We start from the raw sequence: 20129 nt of genomic DNA, 5'->3' as shown, positions 1-20129 counted from the left end.
AAAGGTGTCTATAGAAAGGTTGTAATTCGCTGGTTATGATTTTGCTCTCTGTATGTGTGTATCTTGTATCTGAAGTTATGAATATTGGGTATGTACTTGTATCTCAATGTGTTTGATTCTAAGTAGCCTCAGTGAAGCATTTGGTCAGCTTCTTGAGAATGGGCACTTACTGAGAATAGTCCTGTCAAGAAACACTTAACTGACAATGGACTTTGGGAGACGCCAATCCACATCTGAGCATTCCTGGGAACATTCAAACTAATATATAAATGATGGCATTGGCCTGCAAAAAGCTGAATCATTCATGGACATGTGACTTACCCAGGTGGCTACAAAATCCATCTTATTGCTGTGATTTTGCACAGAAGAACAAAGGGGTTTCCGCCCACCAGAGAGAGAATATAAATGGCCCTGGAAGCCCTCCTCCAATTTTGTCTTCAGCTGTCTTAAGAGAGCCTCTCCACCCCAAAGAGATGCCTGAAAGAAACTGGAAAAAAGGACAGTAACTACGTGAGTGTGAGTGATTGCTGGACCCAGACTACTAAGGAGTCCAGTCTGTGAAAGCAGCTTATTGGAACGTCTCTGGGGGTGAGATTTAATCTATATCCGTTTCTTAATGTATTAGGCTTAGACTTGCGTTTTTTGTTTTATTTTGCTTGGTTGGTAACTTTGTTCTGTCTGTTATTACTTGGAACTACTTAAATCCTGCTTTTTATATTTAATAAAATAACTTGCTTATTAATTAACCCAGAGTAAGTAATTAATACCTGGGGGAGCAAACAGCTGTGCATACCTCTCTATCCGTGTTATTGTCTGCCCTCTATTTATGAGTTTACCCTGTATAAGCTTTATACATAGTAAAACCGATTCATTTGGGGTTTGGATCCCACTAGGTGTCTGGGTGCTAGAGACAGGAGCACTTGCTAAGCCGTTTTCAGTTAAGTCTGAAGCTTTGGGGAGCGTGGTTCAGACCCTGGGTCTCTGTTGCAGCAGATTAGTGTATCTGGCTCAACAAGGCAGGGTTCTGAAGGCCCAAACTGCCAGAGAAAACAGGCTCAGAGGTAGTCTCAGTACATCAGTCCCAAGGGTGTTTCTATGATCGAACCCATCACAGTGGCGTAGTTGAACAGGATCTGTGCACAGCTGATTGCTTTGAGACACTGGTAGTGATTTTAAGTGAGTTTTGAGTGTGGTGGCTGGAGAACAGAACAAAGTAAGTTACCAAGCAAAATAAAACAAAACACGCAAGTCTAAGCCGAATACATTAAGAAAGTGATATAGATTAAATCTCACCTCCAGAGATGTTCCAATAAGCTGCTTTCACAGACTGGACTCCTTCCTGGTCTGGGTCCAGCAATCACTCACACCCCTGTAGTTACTGTCCTTTGTTCCAGTTTCTTTCAGGCATCTCTTTGGGGTGGAGAGGCCATCTCTTAAGAGAGCTGAAGACAAAATGGAGGGGCTTCCAGGGCCTTATATATTCTCTCTCTGGTGGGCGGAAACCCCTTTGTTCTTCTGTGCAAAATCACAGCAATAAGATGGATTTTGTAGCCACCTGGGCAAGTCACATGTCCATGAATGATTCAGCTTTTTGCAGGCCAACGCCATCATTTATATGTTAGTTTGAATGTTCCCAGGAAAGCTCAGATGTGGACTAGAGTCTTCCAAAATCCATTGTCAGTTAAGTGTTTCTTGATTGGGCACTTACTGAGAAGAAAAACAAGGAATCCTTGTGGCACCTTAGAGACTAATAAATTTATTTGGGCATAAGCTTTCATGGGCTAAAACCCACTTCAGCAGATGCATGGAGTGAAAAATACAGTAAGCAGTATATATATTGCAGCACATGAAAAGGTGGGAGTTGCCTTACCAAGTGGGGGGCTTAGTACTAACGAGGCCAATTCAATTAAGGTGGAAGTGGCCTATTCTCAACTGTTGACCAGAAGGGGTGAATATCAAGAGAGGGAAAATTACTTTTTGTAGTGACCCATCCACTCCCAGTCTTTATTCAGACCTAATTTGATGATGTCCAATTTGCAAATTAATTCCAATTCCGCAATTTACAATTGAAGTCTGTTTTTGAAGGTTTTTTGTTGAAGAATTGCCACTTTTAAGTCTGTTATTGAGTGTCCAGGGAGATTGAAGTGCTCTCCTGCTGGTTTTTGAATGTTACACTTCTTGATGTCTGATTTGTGTCCATTTATTCATTTGCATAGAGACTGTCCAGTTTGGCTGATATACATGGCAGAGGGGCATTGCTGGCACATGATGGCATATATCACATTGGTAGATCATACAGGTGAATGAGCCCAACGGGGTGGCTGATGTGGTTGGATTCTATGATGGTGTCCCTTGAATAGATATGCGGACAGAGTTGGCAACGGGATTTGTTGCAGGGATAGGCTCCTGGGTTAGTGTTTTTGGTGTGTGGTTGCTGGTGAGTATTTGCTTCAGGTTGGGGGGCTGTCTGTAAGCGAGGACTGGCCTGTCTCCCAAGGTTTGTGAGAGTGAGGGATCGTCCTTCAGGATAGGTTGTAGATCCCTAATGATGTGCTGGAGAGGTTTTAGTTGGGTCCTTTCTCAAGAGCTGACCAAATGCTTCACTGAGGCTACTTAGAATCAAACACATTGAGATACAAGTACCTAACCAATATTCATAACTTCAAATACAAAAATGATGCATACATAGAGACTGCACAGTCATACCCAGCAAATTACAACGTTTCTATAGACACCTTTCTTGACCTCCTTTGTGCAAGATTTGGTGCAACTATAGGACCTTGGTTGCAACAATGATCTATACGGTCACAGTTCATGTCAATAATGTCACACATAGCAAGTTGTACTCTGCACTGTTGGCTTTTTAAAGCAGAAGATTAGCAAGTATGGGTCTCTTTAATTATCCTACTGGATGTTAAAGCTGTTAATTGTGGTATTCAGTTTGTTCTGCCCTTTTAGGATGTGATGTTAAGAGGCCTTTTAGGAGGAGTTGGGTGCCTTCCTCTTTTTGTTACATTCAGTCATTTCTGGCTACTTGGTGCCATGATTTAACTTCGTGAAAATTTAGATAAGGAAAATGTTTCATTCATTTTATAATGCAGTTTTCCCAAAACAGCCAGGACTCTGAGTGAAGCAAAAAAATCTGTTCAAAACATAATAAATGCCAGTGTTTGAGTTCTGTGTAAACTTAGTATGGAATGTACCAAAAGGCGTTACTGTGCTCTTCCCCAGTTATTAATTTGGAATTTTGTGTAAATTAATTAATTGTACATGTGCCACTAAACAAAAGAAACCAGAAGGTTTAAGGTTGGACAATAATCATTTAAAGTGTGAAATGAGCAAGAACTTAAAAGGCTTCCTTGGCAACCTTCAGGCTTTTCAGAGACTTCCCTGAGAAACATTTATACTCAGAATTGCTGAGGTCAGGGCTGACTGCAATGCATCTCTTGCAGACATGTCATCTCGTCCTTGACACACAGCAGAATGGAGATCAGTTTGGTGAAAAAAGGAAAGAAGTGAACACTTCAAAGGCACAAGGCCTGCAGGCCAAAAGTGGTGTTTATGACTTCTGGTTTATAGGAAGCAAATATGATCCTGCTTCTACACACGTTGAATATGATCAGAACGTTCTTAAATGTTTGTTTTTACACTACTGTAAAATGAATAGCCTACGTCTTCCAGATGAGAATACCATTGGATTGCATAAAACCGTAAAAGGTAATGAAAAAATGAAGCGATTATGACGCATAGCCAAATAAATGTTATATATATAAAATCACACAGGAAAAAGCATTGAAATGACAATTATCCTGTTTTTAGAGCTAATGGCCCATATTTTCATACTTTCATAACTGATTGGCTCTGGTGTTCCCTCTGTGAAGCTTCCATTTGACACTTTCTAGTTTGACATAATGCACTTCAGCAGAGGAAATGTGGCTCCAGAATTTAAGATGCATGGGAAAAGTACGAAACTTTTAAAGTTATTCAAAATGCATTCTATTATTTGTTACAAAAAATACTTTGAAGTTCTCCCTTGGGCATTCAACCCCCTATTCAAGGAAAGTACTTAAGCAAAGTCCATGCCTGTTCAGGACCATTCTTAAGCCTGGCTTAAATTCTATTGATTTTAGTTGGTCTTCAGCACCTGCTTAAGTGTTGTCCTGAATAGGAATGTTTTCCAGAATCAGGGACTCAAATATTAAGATGCATAATCCTGCCCTTCCAAGTGCAATGGCAACTTCTTGCTTGTTTTTACAATGTATTTGAAACATTTTTTTAAAATAGTGTTGGGTGTTATATGTAGGTATAGTGCATGGAGTATTCATGTTATGTTAGTTTTCCCTCAAAAAGCCCAGCTGGCATAAGGCTTAATTGGGGAATAAGGAATCCTCTCATTATCCCTTGTGTGTTCTTATAGTGGACCTTTGGAAGAAAGCAAGAATAACCTGATGAAGATAAAGAGACCACAAATCATATGATACTAAATCTTCACAATTGCATCATCTAAAAGGCATTTCAATTAAAACTTGTAGGAACAGTAAATCTGCTTTTTTGTCATTTTCTGTGCTGGCACATTCCTTTTGCTCCAGGTTAATATTGAAATAAGGTTTCAGAGTACCAGCCGTGTTAGTCTGTATTCGCAAAAAGAAAAGGAGTACTTGTGGCACCTTAGAGACTAACCAATTTATTTGAGCATAAGCTTTCGTGAGCTACAGCTCACTTCATCGGATGAACTTCTGTAAGTTCTCACGAAAGCTCATGCTCAAATAAATTGGTTAGTCTCTAAGGTGCTACAAGTACTCCTTTTCTTTTTATTGAAATAAGCTTTATTTTAACAGATGAAGACTCTGGGTCTGGTGAGTCATGCCCTCTTTGGGGAGCAGAGAGCAATATACTAGGATCCTGTAAATGATTAAACCACAGTCTGATTTTCAGGTACAACAAAGGTGCCTGGTGAGACTGAACCTCAACTACGAATTTTGGAAAATCAGGTGATTAAAAACGTTCATTTTCTCATTTACTTTTCAGGTAAAAATGAAGCTCTGCTGTATATCAATTGGGATCTTGGAATTCACTGACGTCCTGCCAAGAAAAAAAGGGTAATACTCTGTTCGTGTACTATTTCATTTTTTCATCATATTTTGTCTCCACTTTTGGAAGAGACAGAAGTTTTCTATTTCTACCATAAGTCAATAAATTGATTTTTTTAGTCTTCATTTAAGCCTAAGAAGGGCTATTTCTGACACATCTCCAAACTCCTCCAAATATGAAGCATTAATGGCCAAGTCAGAGAGCTTTGAAAAAAAATTTTGTTTCCAAAATAAAATATTTGTCATCCCATTTAAGTCAATAGGACTACTCAGATGAGTACATTTACACAAGTGCAGAAGTTTGCCCAGCACCTGGCCCAATCTGAATAGCCGCAAGGTAGTGAATATGTGTAGGTACATGCTTTATGTAAAACTTCTTTGCTGCAGTAGCACCATCTATCAGAGCGTCTCCAAGTGCTTTACAAGCTAAATAAATGTAATCAATGTCCCGGTCAGCTGATATTTTTTTCATGAGTGTTTCTAGGGAAGAAAACTTTGGCTGGCACATTGACAGTGCATCTATACTCGGGGAAAAAAGGTGGTAGATTTTGCTTTCTTAGTGTTCCTAGTGTGGACAAGGCAGGTGTACTTTTTGCAAGTGTTAGCAGGACCAGGTAAACCCTAGATCGTGATTTCCATGAATCTATTCTTTGTTTGAAACTATTCACTGAATGTGTTACAAAAATGTGGTTCAGCCAGTGGGTGGCTCACAAATACAAGTAGCAACAGCACACACTGGTGCTATGAAATTTGAGCTGTTTTGTTTGGACCTAGGTCATGTGGTATGTTACTGTCCCCTGAGCACAACTGTCAGTCAGACCTAGTCAGCATTTGATAAATGACGCTGTTTAGTACACATCAGATCAGCTTTGAACAGCCCTCACTTCTGGCTGTCCAGTTTGGAAATACACTCCCCAACTGGCTGCTCAGAGGTGTGCCCTCTATGCAACAGGGCAAGCTGGATCTAAATTATGTTGCTCTGTTGCTAGATTCTGTGGCACAATAGAAGTTTTCATGGCCATTTAAGTTTAAATAATGATGGTTTGTAATGAAATACAGAAATAAGACCAATTAGTACAGGAACCCTCATGTTTATTTTGATATTGAATTTTATTTGTTATGCTGTCCCCACATTTTCAGCTTTTATTAAATAGTGGATTTTTTTATTGACAACATGTAACCGCAGTGTAGAAGCTGGAGGTTTCGGAAGCTGCATAGGGGACGGTTGGAAGCTTTGTTTTTGAGGAGGAGGTGGAAGTCCGTTTCAGATTATGAGAGAGAGCACATTATCTGGATGTTTCTGCTAGAATTATCCATCGTGAAACAGCTGACATAGGGGTGGGCTTTTTCAGAAACACCTCAGTGGTTCAGGAGCATAAATTCCATTCCTAAATCACTTAAGCACTTTTGAAAAATCCCACCCTAGAAGTGCTATAATTGGGGTGATAACTGAAACCTATTGAGATGAAAGGACAGTTCACACTTCTTGGTGTGTTTTTGTTTTTTTTCTTTTTTTCAGGTTGGCTGCAAGCTCTGGCAAACATCACTGAATTATGAATCACTTCACCTTTTCCAAGCCATCTTAGCAATTAGAAAGTTACAAATGTCTTTTTAAAAGAACTTTTGTCCTGGGAGTACACAGGCAGAGAATATACCAGCAGGAGGAGCTAGCAGCTTCCGGGGGGGCGGGGAGGAGGGGGAAAGAGGAATTCTTACAACCTGCCTCCAAGATTGAGGGAAGTGACAGAATCCCCAGAAGTAACAGCCAAAGTAGTGGATGCTGCGATGGAGAACAGAACGGTCAGTAGAATAGGGTATTCATATAGTGGGGCTCTTCCAAAAATCCCATGACTGGGTGCCCTGCCACATTTTTAGGGCTCATGTACTCGTAGGAAAATTGGCAAACGTTTCTGGGAAACCCATTGGTCCCAAAGACAGAGAGAGCTGTTATTAACCTTTTATTTTGTGCTTTGCAGTTGAGATATGGATACATAGATACATCGTCTTACACAGACTCTGATCGCAAACGAGAAGGAAGCAAAACCAGGTATATACTTTTGGAATACATGAGAAATGGGTAACTTTAAGTATAATAAAGAAAAACAGTTTAAATTTTTTCAGTGTCCTTTTGATATTGGAATGATTTTTATGTTCAAACTATAAGAAAGGCAGCTATGCCTGAAAGGATTTCATACCGTCTAGCATTACTCTTAATGGAAAAAAATTGACAAATGCTTTATCCTAGATTCTTTTGACTTATGCAGTGTTATTTTGTGGGGGGGGAGTGTTAGAGGAATTCTTATTTTTCCATAGCTCTTCACTGAGCATATAGCTGCTACCAATAAGTGTGTTAAGAAATCAGGGTTTTGTGGTCTAAATAGGTGCTTAACTGGTAACGTCAGTAAAACTGCCAGTGAATGGCAGTGTTTCCGGACTAGTATACTTGGATTTTAGGGTAGTCCGAAACAGGGAAGGGAAGAAATACCAACCAATCCACAATTCCTCCAGCAAATATTTGAAACATCTTTATAATGTTTCAATCTGTTTTCAAATACCAGTGAAATATGATTTTGTATTGTGTTTTTCTACATGTTACCATAAAAGAGAAAGTTGCTTCAGGCCACATGCATGACCACTGTTCATGAAAGATCTCTTCACACAACTACTCCTCCCGCTTGCGTATCTAATTTATAATGTAATCATTACCAAATATGTGGCAGGAATTATATCTTCTGATCCCTTAGATTTCATAATTATTTTTCCAATTCTGTGAGGGCTCTAACTAAAGCAACTCATAGTATGAATGGTTTTTAAATATTAAGTAATTAAAAGTGAGGATTTCTAATGGGACAAACATTTTCTGTATTTCATCTGTCCACTGGTTTCCCTTTTTAAATAACCATCGTTCTGCAAAAGCTCATCTCCTTTCCTTAAAAACAAAAAATAACCCAAAAGATCTGAGGAAGACTAGAATTCCATTTTATCACAGTAAGTTTGGGAGATTCTGGGCTATCTCTAACTCTTATTTTCTCCATAACTTTAGGGTAAGAAGTAGACTTCCGCCAGGTAGACCTCCTTCTGTTTTCCCCTTGATGTTTGGAAATAAAAATCAAAGCAATTAGTAGAATAGGAAACTCCTCTTGTTCTCTTTCCACCTGTTTCTCTCTCTTTGGTGTACCTTGTTACCAATGTTCAAGATGGGTCACCCAATAAGAACCTTTTATATGGGGCACAGGCAGGTCACCTTATGATTTAGTTCTGGAAAGAGTTTTCCTGTTAATTTTAGCCATTTTGTTTTCCCAAATGAGCTGGAGGATTTTCTAACATCTTATGGCAAACCTTTACTGGAATATTCTGGAAGAGGAAAGTGATCCTCAGGAGCAACATTATTGTTATGGTAATAATTTTGCCAAACCACTATAATCATCTTTTGTTTTTCAATCACTTCTTAATTTTTTTTAACAAGCACAGGTGGTGGCTTCATATAATGTTATTAAATGGAAAATAACATTGACCACTACATACTTTTATGTGATGTTTGGCTAACTTAAATTTAAAATGAATTTGTAGCCTTGTCTGACATTGATCTTTAAGGCAAATTGACATGACTTGCAATTTTGTATAATTAATTTTAAAACCTATGACCTCCCTAAATGCCATTCTTTTGAGGGATTCTATAATCATGAATAGGACTTCATCCACAAAGAACACTATTTTATGGATTGACTTCTTTGCATTTAAATCCTGTATTTGTTTAATTTTTCTAATTTTCTGTGCAAATGGTTTCTTGGTTAATACAAACGAGGTGGGGAATAGTGGAAAACTTTGCCATAGGCCTCTACAAAATGAGAGAGGCTCTGAATATTTATTATTGACTCTTTGTTTAGCTTTTATAGATGGGTATAAGATTTCAGTCCATTTTTTTCTTTTACTTTCTAGACCTAGTCCCTTCATAAACTTCCGTTTAACTTGTTCATAGACCTTTTCCACATCTAGTGAAAGTAACATATCTGACCTCCTTATCTTTGATAGGCTTGAATGGATCACAACCAGTAACCTATGAATGTTATCTAATAGCTGTCTTCCCTGATTAAATCCCATTTGATATATACTAGTTATTTTAAGCATAAATGATTCTGTCAACACCTTTGCAAAACTCTTAAATTCTGTATTTGACAATGAGATGTTCATAGGTGAAGTACATTCAATCTTATATCTTTTGGCCTTTAAAATCACAGCAATATTGACTTCTTTCTTCATATCTGCTAATGTTTTGAAGTCCTGAAAATTACTTAGATGTTTGGGGGAAAGCTGATAAGTCAAAGATTTGTACAATTCAATTGAGAACCTTTCCATACCAGGTGCTTTACTTGACAGCATATTTTGAATGACTGATTTGACTTCCTCAAATTCTTTCTGCAGATGTTCAGGTATAACTGGGAGCCCAACTTCTCCAGTGTAAGAACTTGTATGACAGTGCATTTCACTCTTGTGTTTTGTGATACCAATCATAGTATTTTTTTCTTTTTCCTGTTTTAGCCTATATGATAAATTGTTATGGCCCTTATTTCCCATCCCATTGTACTTTTGTTTAAACTGATATACAATACATTCTATTTTTTCTGGCCACAGAACAGAGAGTTGCCCTCTAAGAGAGGGAGGCTTAGTCAGCATTTGCCTTGCATCTGTCTTTTTGTGTAACTTCTCTAATTTTTTTATTTCAGAGAGAAAAAACGTGTCTTCTGTATTTTTTCCCTTTTTAATTCTAGAGAATGAATCAATTAATTTCCCCCTCAATGCTGCCTTATAAACCTTCCATAGTGTATTGGTATGTAAGTTTCCATTTTTGTCGTCATTGAAAGAAATTTTGTTTTTGCTAATTACATCATTCAATACTATAAGGTTTTCAAGTAATGGATTATTCAGGTCCCAGTTGCTATGCCTCCTACAACCAAACAAATCTCTAAGTGTTGTCATGCTAGGAATAGGGACTGACCATGTAAGCTCACCTCTCTTTGCCTCAGTCAGAAAATCCTTTAAACAAGCAGACAGAGATATATAATCTATTTGCGTGAACAGCAAATAGGGATATGAATAAAACAAATAATCCCTCACAAATGGCTTCACATTCTTCCATGAATCCAGTAGACTGAGCTGTGAAAGATTTTGTTTCAAATATGAGCCAGGGGAATTGGGTTCTTCCTTTCTACTGTCTGATCTGTCAGCTGTAGGATTTGAGGTGAGATTTAAATCTCCCTCAGCAATGAGATCCTCAGAAGAAAATGTCAAGACAGGAAGAATAGCATTGGGACAGGCTCTTTGTCCTGTGTTAGGAGCATATACCAAGCACAGGGTAATTACTCTGCCCAGTAGATTTCCTTTAACTGTTATGAATTTCATCATCTTAACACTGTTTTACTTCAAGCTGAAGTCTCTTAGCTAGGAGGCTGGCCAACAAAGTGATGTTTCAAGACAGTGTGAGGAACCATTGAATCACTATTTAAAACAAAAATGTAGGTCTTATATCAGCTGGAGAGAAAGTGGAGGGAGAGGCCCTTTTATCCACATCTGGTGAGTATGTCTGAAGTCAGCCAAATTCTGTACATATATCCCAGATATGTTTTGAAACCACTGGATTGAGACAGTCCCTTGACCTCTTTGTGCTGTTTCCAAGCTTTCCTGTGAGAAGGGGACGATCTGGTGAAAACCTCTTAAGATGATATACTCTTTACATGGTGAAATACCTCAAAGATTCTCATGCTCCCTGTCTTTGCATTGGAAAAAGAAAGAACTCCCTGATAGAACTACTTGGCTGCACAGAGTCTGCAATACATTTGTCAGGGGAAAGCTCACAGAAGATTCAAAAACGGTTCTAATGATTTCTCTACAATGTGACTTCCCTTCTTTGAAAGTAATCAGGCACTCTGATAAATGTAACTATTTTTCCTTATTATGATCTATGTGCCATCTTCTCCCAGTACATTAGCAGATTTATTTGTATCTAATTTCTTCTTTGTTCATCCTGGTTACCAGACCCTCCACAGCACCTGTTATGTTGTTATGGTTCCTCTGCATGTTGCTCTCCCATGGTTCCTGTTTTATTGTTTTATTCTGTTATCTCTGAAAAGTAAAAAAAAGAAAAGAAAAAAGTTTTTAATAACAACAATTACTCCTCCCTTCCTCCCCCAGAATAACCCTGCCACTTAATTTCAGATGTACTCACTGTTGCAGCCATTGCTGCTGGTAGTCTCAACCAGGCTGGCACCACGCTCTGTTGAGCTGGCCCTTCGAGTGTTGGCCTTCCTGACCGTGAATAAGTGACCCAAAAAAAGAGGGATGGAGGAGAGATGAAGAAACACAGAATGAGAAAATATTGGTCAGAGAAGAGAGACTCAGTAAATGAATGATGCTTTCACTAACAATGTAATATTAGGACTTGGCAACTTCAAAACACTTGACAAACTTTAATATTCAGCCCCTTTGTGAGGTGGGGAGAAACGGAAGAAATTTGCTCAGAACCACACACCATGCCTGTAGCAACGCCAGGATTGGAACTCCAGTGTATGGGTCCCAGCTAATGTTGCTCTGGGCTGCCTCTAAGGCCTTTATTATGTAATTGGTCACTATAATACAATTTGAACTAATTAATCATTTAAATCTGCTAAAAGCCCATTCAAAATGCTGACGAAAGGGATGCTTTCTACACAGCTGTTTTAAACATAGCTAACCTTCTTTTGAAGAGCTCAGTGGAGCTTGAAAGCTTGTCTCTTTCACCAATAGAAGTTGATCCAATAAAATACATTAGCTCACCATCTTGACTCTTTTTAAAAAACAAAAAAAACAAAAAAACCACTTTAGACATCTGTCTCGACAGAAGCTGTCAGTTTTGTTCCTTTGTGTCCAGTTTTTGTCCTGTGGTGACTTTAATTCTTCCACACAGTGTGTTGCCTTGATGGCTCTATTCCTAGACGGTGTGTTTTAGATGGATGGCTCCGATCTTGTTTGTTAATATACTCTTCTCACATAGGTAATTTAACCAGTCAACATGGGTTTATATTATGTCAGTGATTCACAGATCTATAACTATCCCTAGTGTTCCATTTGCCCCCTCTATGCTCTATTCTTCCCCTTTAAATTCTGTTTTGGGAATTCAAGTCATAATGTCCTATAACTTAACACAATGAAAAAAAAACCTGTCTCAGGTGGATTATAGACTAGATTCAAATCAGCCACCTCTTTTACTCTCTTCTAGTATACCTTGTACAGTCTCCTCCTGGGGTTAGGAATGCCAGGGGACTTCCACAGACATTTTGAATAGCTTGCAGTGAAATCTTCCTTTTGCTCTCTTAGTAACGCCAAGTACTGTGAATACCTTCCTACTTTCCTCAGTGGTCTATCTTTATGCCATTTTTTTAGTTCCATTTAGATACCAACTGGAGTATGCCTAGATCTGCATAGGTGGTGAGGATTCCGGAATGTCCAAGGAACTCTCTCTTCTCCCACTCCCTTGTGTGCTGTACAGGAAGCTGGCACACTCAGTCCTTGCTCTTGCTCAGCAAACTGGTTAAGCTATCTGTACGGCCCCTTTGTGCTGCTCCACAGCAGGGGCCAGAAGCTGGCCATATAGCATTAATAATTGATAAAACAGAAATTCATGTTCAGAGCTCCTCTACATAAAACCAGTTCTCTCAATTAAAGAAAAAACGGTTACTCACCTTTGTAACTGTTGTTCTTCAAGATGTGTTGCTCATGTCCATTCCAATTAGGTGTGTGTGTGCAATGTGCACGGCCGTCGGATAAAATTTACGACTCGGTGGGTTGGCTGTGGAGCCCCCTGGAGTGGTGCCTTCACGGCGCTTGATATATGACCCAGCGCCTCCTCAGTTCCTTCTTGCCGGCTACTCCGACATAGGGGAAAGGGGGCGGGTTTGGAATGGATGTGAGCAACACGTCTCAAAGAACAACAGTTACAAAGGTAAGTAACCGTTTTTTCTTTGAGTGCTTGCTCAGATTGATTCCAATTAGGTGACTCCTGAGCCTTACCTATGCGGTGGGGTCGGAGTGAAGCAACGTGGATTGTAGGACCGCTCTACCAAATGCCGCGTCGTCTCTGGTGTGCTGGACGATGGCATAGTGCGAAGCAAAAGTGTGTACTGAGGACCAAGTCACGGCTCTGCAGATCTCATGGATTGGCACCTGGGCCAGGAACGCCGCCGATGAAGCCTAGGCCCTTGTGGAGTAAGCAGTGAGGGGCAGGGTCAGTACACAGGCCAGATCATAGCAAGCACGGATACAGGACGTGATCCATGAAGAGACCCTCTGAGATGAGACCAGGAGGCCTTTCATCTGGTCCGCCACTGCAATGAAGACCTGGGTCATCTTTTTGAACAGCTTCGTACACTCAATGTAGAAGGCAAGGGCCTTACGGACATTGAGGGAGTGCAGCCGCTGTTCCTGGCGACTGGCATGCGGTTTTGGATAAAAAAACAGAAGAAAAATGTCTTGGCTGATTATGGAAGGCCAATATAACCTTGGGAAGAAAGGCCGGGTGAGGCCAAAGCTGAACCTTATCTTTATGGAAGATCATGTAAGTTGGTTCCAAGGTAAGGGCTCTCAGCTCAGAGACCCACCACGCTGACATGATAGCGACCAGGAAAGCTGTTTTCCAGGAGAGGTAAAGAAAGGGGCAGGTGGCTAGCGGCTCGAATGGGGGCCCCGTGAGTCTGGAGAGGACCAGGTTAAGGTCCCATGTGGGGATGGCTGTCTAACTTGTGGGTAGAGATGGTCCAGGCCCTTGAGGAACCTGTCAATCATGGGATTGGTGAAGACAGAGCGGCCATTCGCACCCGGATGAAGAGCTGAGATAGCTGCCAGGTGAACTCTGACAGAGGATGCTGCCAGGTCCTGCAGTAGTAGGTCCACGAGATACTCCAAAATGAGAGGCACAGACACCTGGAGAGGGAGTGTGTTGCGCTGAGTGTACCAGCATGAAAACCGCTTCCACTTAGCCGTATATGTGGCCCTAATGGAGAGTTTCCTGCTGCCCATCAGTACTTACTGCCCAGATTCTGAACAGAGAAGTTCTGAAGGGTTCAGCCACGCAGCATCCATGCCGTGAGGTGGAGAGATCGCAGGTTGGGATGGCAGAAGTGACCGTGATCCTGAGTGATCAGGTCTGGAAGAAGAGGCAATGGGACTGGAGCGTCCAGAGGGAGTTCCAGGAGCGTGGTGTACCAGTGCTGCCTGGGCCACGCTGGAGCTACCGGAATCACTCATGCCCTGTCCCTGTGCACTTTGCGCAAGACCCTGTGCACCAGGGGGAACGGGGGAAAGGCGTAAAATAGTTGACTTGTCCACGGGAGTAGGAAGGCATCTGTGAGAGAGCCCAGGGAGCGGCCTTGGACAGAGCAGAAAGCCGGACATTTCCGATTGCTGCGGGAGGCAAAAAAGTCGACCTGGGGAAACCCCCACTTTCGGAAGATGGGGTGGATGACATCTGGTCAAGGGGACCACTCGTGTGAGCAGAAGGACCTGCTCAGGTGGTCTGCCAGCATGTTCTGGACCCCAGGTAGAAATGACGCCACCAGGTGAATGGAAAGGGCTATACAGAACTCCCACAGTCGAACGGCCTCCTGATGGGGGGGGAACGGGCCGCCCTTGTTTGTTGATGTAGAAGATGGCGGTGGTGGTGTCTGCAAGGACCGCCACACAACGACCCTACAGCCGCTCCCGGAAGGCTTGACAGCAAGCCGCACTGCTATCAGCTCCCGGACGTTGATATAAAGGGAGAGTGTGGATGGGGGCCATAGGCCCTGTGTCTGAATGTCCCCTAAGTGGGCGCCCCATCCCAGGGCTGATGCATCCGTGATGAGGGACAAGGAGGGCTGCGGGCTGTGAAAAGGAACTCTTTTGCATACTGCCTAGGGATCTAGTTGCCAGTGGAGGGAGGCCATGAGCCACTCTGGGACTGTGACCACCAAGTTCAGGCTGTCCCGACCTGGGCGATAGACTGATGCCAGCCGGGTGGAGTCGACGTCTGGCATACCTGGTCATGTATATGCAGAAAGTCATGTAGCCAAGAAGACTCAAGCAGCTTCTTGCCAATGAGGTTGGGAAGCTCTGAAGGCTCCAGACAAGGGCCACAATAGACTGGAAACGAGCATCCAGCAGGATGGCTCGTGTCTGCACGGAGTCCAGAACCGCCCCAATGAATTCTATTCTCTGGGTCGGTTCTAGTGTCAGTTTTGCCATGTTGAGAAGAAGGCCTAACCGACGAAACATGTCCATGACCAAGCGGAGGTCAGACTGCACCAGTTCTCTGGTGTGCCCACAGATAAGCCAGTCGTTGAGGTAAAGGTATACCTGCACCTGCCCTCGACGAAGGAAGGCCGCCACAACTGCCATACATTTGGTGAATACTCAGGGGGTCATGGAAAGACTGAAGGGAAGGGCCGTGAACTGATAGTGTTTGCGGTTGACCACAAAGTGGAGGAAGCATCTGTGCGCTGGATGAATCGCTATGTGGAAATACGCGTCCTTCATGTCAAGGGTGGCATACCAATATCCAGGAAAGGTATAATGATGCCCAAGGAGACCATGCAGAACTTCAACTTTACCATTAACTTGTTGAGTCCGCACAGGTCCAGAATGGGCTGAAGCCTGCCCTTTGCCTTGGGGATTAAGAAATATTGGGAGTAAAACCCCCTGCCCCTTAGCTCCCTCAGGACCTCCTCGATTGTCCCCATTGTGAGGAGCATTTGAACCTCCTGAATAAGGAGTTGCTCATGAGAATGGTCCCTGAAGAGGGATGGGGGTGGGAGGGCAGGGAGGAAGAGAATTGGAGAGAGTATCTCACTTTCACCATGTGGAGGATCCAGCAGTCTGTGGTTATCAGAGACCAAGCATGGTGGAAATGGGATAAACGATTCAATAAAGGTGAGGTAGACTCCTGAACGAGGTCCGGTACGCCGGCCTTGGGCATCCCTTCAAAAGTCCTGTTTTGAGCCAGACAAAGGCTTGGTTGGGCCCTGGCCTTGTCCTGATGGGGGGGTTAGATGGCTTCCTCCTGTCCCCGCTGCCTATAGAAATCCTGCCTCGGCTGAGGAGGATACAGGCGCTGTTGTGGCTCCTGAGACTTGAAGGGTTTCCGCTGGGTAGCCCGTGTGTGGATGCTCAAGGACTTCATTATTGTCCTTGAGCCTTTAAGGCTTTGTAGCCTTGAATCTGTCTCTTCCGAAAACGGGCCCTCTCCATCAAAGGGAAGGTCCTGCCGTGTCTGCTGAAGTTCTGGTGGTAGGCTGGAGGCTTGTAGCCAGGAGATACGTCTTATCGCAATCCCTGAGGACAAAGTATGAGCGGTGGAGTCTGCAGCATCCAGCGAGGCCTGCAGCGAGGTCTGTGCCTCTGTTTTTTCCCTTTTCTGCCAAAGCCCCAAACTCCTCTCTGGACTCAGGAGGTACTAGCTCCTTATATTTCAGCATGGAGTTCCAGGAGTTAAAATTGTAACGGCTCAGGATCGCCTGCTGATTTGCGATCCTGAGCTCAAGTCCCCCCGAGGAATAAACTTTGCACCCAAACAAATCAAGGCGCTTGGCGTCCTTCGATTTGTGTGCTGGGATTTGCTGGCCGTGCCGTTCTTTCTCGTTCACTGATGCCACCACAAGCGAGCAGGGCTGAGGGTGGGTGAACAGATAATACCTCTTTGAGGGGGCAAAGTATTTTCTCTTCACTCCCTTAGCAGTCGGGGGGGGGTGGACGCAGGTGTCTGCCACATCATTCTGGCGGGGGTTTGGATGGTCCGAATAAGGGGTAGGGCCACTCTTGATGGAGCTTCTGCGGACAGAATATCAACCACTGGGACCTCCACCTCCTCCGCCTGCAGGTTCATGATCTGCGCCACCCTACACAGAAGGTTCTGGTGGACACAGAGGTCTATCAGAGGGGGACCCGAGATTGCAATGCCTGCCACCACCTTGTTGGGGGAAGAGGAGGAGGCCGCAGTGGGAAGAAGGTCATCCAGGTCCTCTTGTGGACCTGGGCCCGGGTGTCCTGTGCCAGTTATCTCAGGACCTGGACCAGGAACTGGTGTTGGGGGAGGTCCTGAAGCGGGGAGGGGAGGTCCTAAAGCAGAGAGGGAAGGCGCCATGGTCTCCATGCATCCCAGGGCGGGCCGACTGGTGGTAGCCTCTGACATTCGTGGCTTGGACGGGGCTGATCGAGAAGCCCCAGACAGAGCACCCTGGGCCTGGTGGTACCCCCAGGGCGTCCAGAACAGCCATTGAGTGGGCCCTTGAACTGGACCCTGCTCCTGTGCTTGCCAATGCCCAGCCCCTGAGTCCAGGTGGCTGTGGTCCAAATGGCGGCATTCGGAGAAACGTGATCCTGAAGAACGAGAAGTGGAATGTGAGGGCTACAGTGGTGCTGAGCGGATCTGCGCCGGGTCACATCTACGAGGCAATGGGAATGGTGCTGTGACGCTGGGGAACGGTGCCGGGACCTGGATCTGGACCTGGGTCAATATGATGACTGGCAGCAAGAGCAGCGTCGGGTCCAGGATCTGCTCCTCAATGGCGATCGGCGGGCAGATCGGTGCCAGGACCGGTGCCAGGAGTCGGACCGGCGCCACAAGTATGATCGGCGCAGTGAAGAAGAGCAGCACCGGGAGTTGGAGCGCTATCGGGACTGCAAGTGGCGTCAGGAACGGTGCTGAGAACAGGATCAGTGCCGTGGCTTAACCGACAGTGCCAACGGGTGGCTTTAGGGACAGCTTGCCCCGGGACGGTGCCGCACATACAGGAACCAGTGCCTTGGCATGAGGCTGAGGGGATGCCGATGCCGTCATGGCAATAAGATCCCTTGTGGCAGCAAAAGGCATCCAGGGTGGACGGCAACTGGACCTCAACCATGCTGTGTGTCAGGGAGTCCAGAGGCACCGGACTCAACGGCTCTCCCCTCAGGGCCGGAGTCAGCGGTTCAGAAACCGTAGGCTGTGCCCCAAGACGCTCCCCTGTGGGACACGTCTCCACAGGTGGTTCCAGGGAGGCTGGTCTCTGAGGAGGCGGACCACCCTTTTCTGGCTTCTGGTGCTGCTTCTGGCCAGGAGAATGGGAGCAACACCGGGCCGATGAAGTTGGTTGTGGTGCTGGGGTGCGTCGGTGCTGCAGGTCTCGTTCAAAGTCCAACCAAGGTGCAGCTCCTACCGCTGCCGCTGGGGCGCTGTGCACCAAGGCGCTCAGTGCCGGATCTTGGCGCACCACAGGAGGCTGAGGGCTAAGAGCTGCCTCCATGAGGAGCTGTTTTAAAGAGAAGTCCCACTCCTCCTTAGTCCAGGGATGAAACCCTTTGCAGATCCTGCACTTGTCTGCTTGATGAGACTCTCCCAGACACTTCAGGCAAGAGTCATGGGGGTTGCCCGTTGGCATGGGCTTAGAGCAGGAACCGCAGGGCTTGAATCCCAGAACCTTGGGCATGAGCCCAAGAGAAAAATCGGGCAGGAGGGGAAAAAAAACCCAACCCCACTAATACTAACTATAACTATCAAGAACTATAACTATTAACTGTAAACTATTTACAATAAACTATGCTAGGGAGAGTGGAGAGCAGCGAAGCAGAACTCCCCAGTTCCAACGACCATCACGGGCGGTAAAAAGGAACTGAGGAGGCGCTGGGTCGGCTGGGGTATATATCAAGCGCCATGAAGGCGCTACTCCAGAGGAGTCCACAGCCGACCCACCGGGTGTTGCTAGGGTCGAAATTCTCCGGCCGTGCAGACGGCACGCACGCACCTAATTGGAATCAATATGAGCAAGCACTCGAAGAATCCTTCAAATCCCCTTTTTCAATTCACAATGTAAATATTTAGGTGCTATTGCTAAAATATGGTTAATGTTGACACTATGCCACAGATACCAGCAATTCTGGAAGACAGTTTGGAATACCCTTCCTTGGTGAACTTTCAGTGCGGCCAGTGTGGACATACTTGTACCACACTTTGGTAAAAGGGGCTCCCTCTTCTAAACAGGCAGAGTTAACATGTCTGTTTTGCTGTTCATGGAACAGTAGAAAATTTCTGAATAGAGTTCAATAAAACAGCAAAGAAAACTAAGTTGCTAAAACTCAAGTCATTTGTAGTACCTGCTACATGATGCAATATTTGTGGGTGTAGAGAGCAAGTTTCCCAGTAAATATACAAAATCATTTTACAAGACTTCATTCTATCTGAAGACATAAAACCACGATCTTGCCGATGTGACCATTAAAGGTCTGCTCTGAGCAGCATTGAACAACATGATGGTAAAAATAATCATGTTTCACAGAACCTCTGTCTACACTATTTCTCCACTATTACTAGCCATGATGGAGCTGCACCACTGGAAAATTTGGGGAAGGAAAAACCCAGTGTACACACAGCCCCAGAGTTTGTTTGATAGTGTAGCTTTCTTTACTTCATCAGGGGAGTCAGTTAGGATTTCCTGTCCTAAACTGTTGTGTAAAATGTTGCTCTGTTAAACAACTGCCACATTTCTCCCAGAGCTGGCTGCACTTTAGTAACCAGAGAAGTGATTTTTTTTACATATAGGAGCCAAGGAGGCTGTAGGAGTCAAGTCACTGTTTGAAAATCACATTGGATCTCTCTAAATGACAAAGGTAGGAGATTATCAGTTTCTGTTTACCCCCAATAGAGAAACTGTCTCCAAGGGGTATGTGATGGAGATGATGATCTGACACAGAATTACCATTCCTCAGGCCCCATCTTGATCCTACTGTAGTAAGTAGCAAAACTGTCAAGAACATCACTGTCAAGAAGAAGGGATGGGTCTTTTAGAAAGGCTTTAAAGCTTCACAAAGGCCCCAATCCTACACCTGTTAAAGTCCATGACACTCTTGCTGTTTACTTTGCCACAAGCAGGATGGGGCAGAAAGAGCCTCTGTTAATGAAGTCCCACCTTCCTGTCCCATGGGAAGGGTCAGCCAGATCATGTCTGGGCCCTATGGACAATGGAAAATTCTAGCACTTTTACCCTGCACTGTACACAACCA

At 44.0% G+C, this 20129-nt stretch overlaps 1 protein-coding gene across 2 annotated transcripts in view; it reads right to left on the bottom strand.

Moving 5' to 3' along the window:
• Positions 1-8683: 8683 nt before the first annotated feature.
• NRG4 (neuregulin 4) overlaps positions 8684-20129 on the bottom strand; it is a 64099-nt gene continuing 52653 nt past the window's right edge. Inside the window, exons 7-8 of one of the 2 annotated variants that reach the window (XM_084640426.1) lie at positions 11314-11393; positions 8684-11210 (exon numbers count right to left, since the gene is read on the bottom strand). In XM_084640426.1, the coding sequence (XP_084496552.1) occupies positions 11197-11210; positions 11314-11393 (94 nt within the window). In that variant the 3' untranslated portion in view covers positions 8684-11196. The remainder of the gene's footprint in view (positions 11211-11313; positions 11394-20129) is intronic. The other variant, XM_084640427.1, reaches the window with a different exon arrangement.

The sequence above is a fragment of the Lepidochelys olivacea genome (assembly GCF_965140295.1).
Source record: "Lepidochelys olivacea isolate rLepOli2 genome assembly, chromosome: 10".
Classification (NCBI taxonomy): domain Eukaryota; kingdom Metazoa; phylum Chordata; order Testudines; family Cheloniidae; genus Lepidochelys; species Lepidochelys olivacea.
The sequence above is the reverse complement of the archived record's forward strand: the minus strand, read 5'-3'. Positions and strand labels throughout refer to the sequence as shown.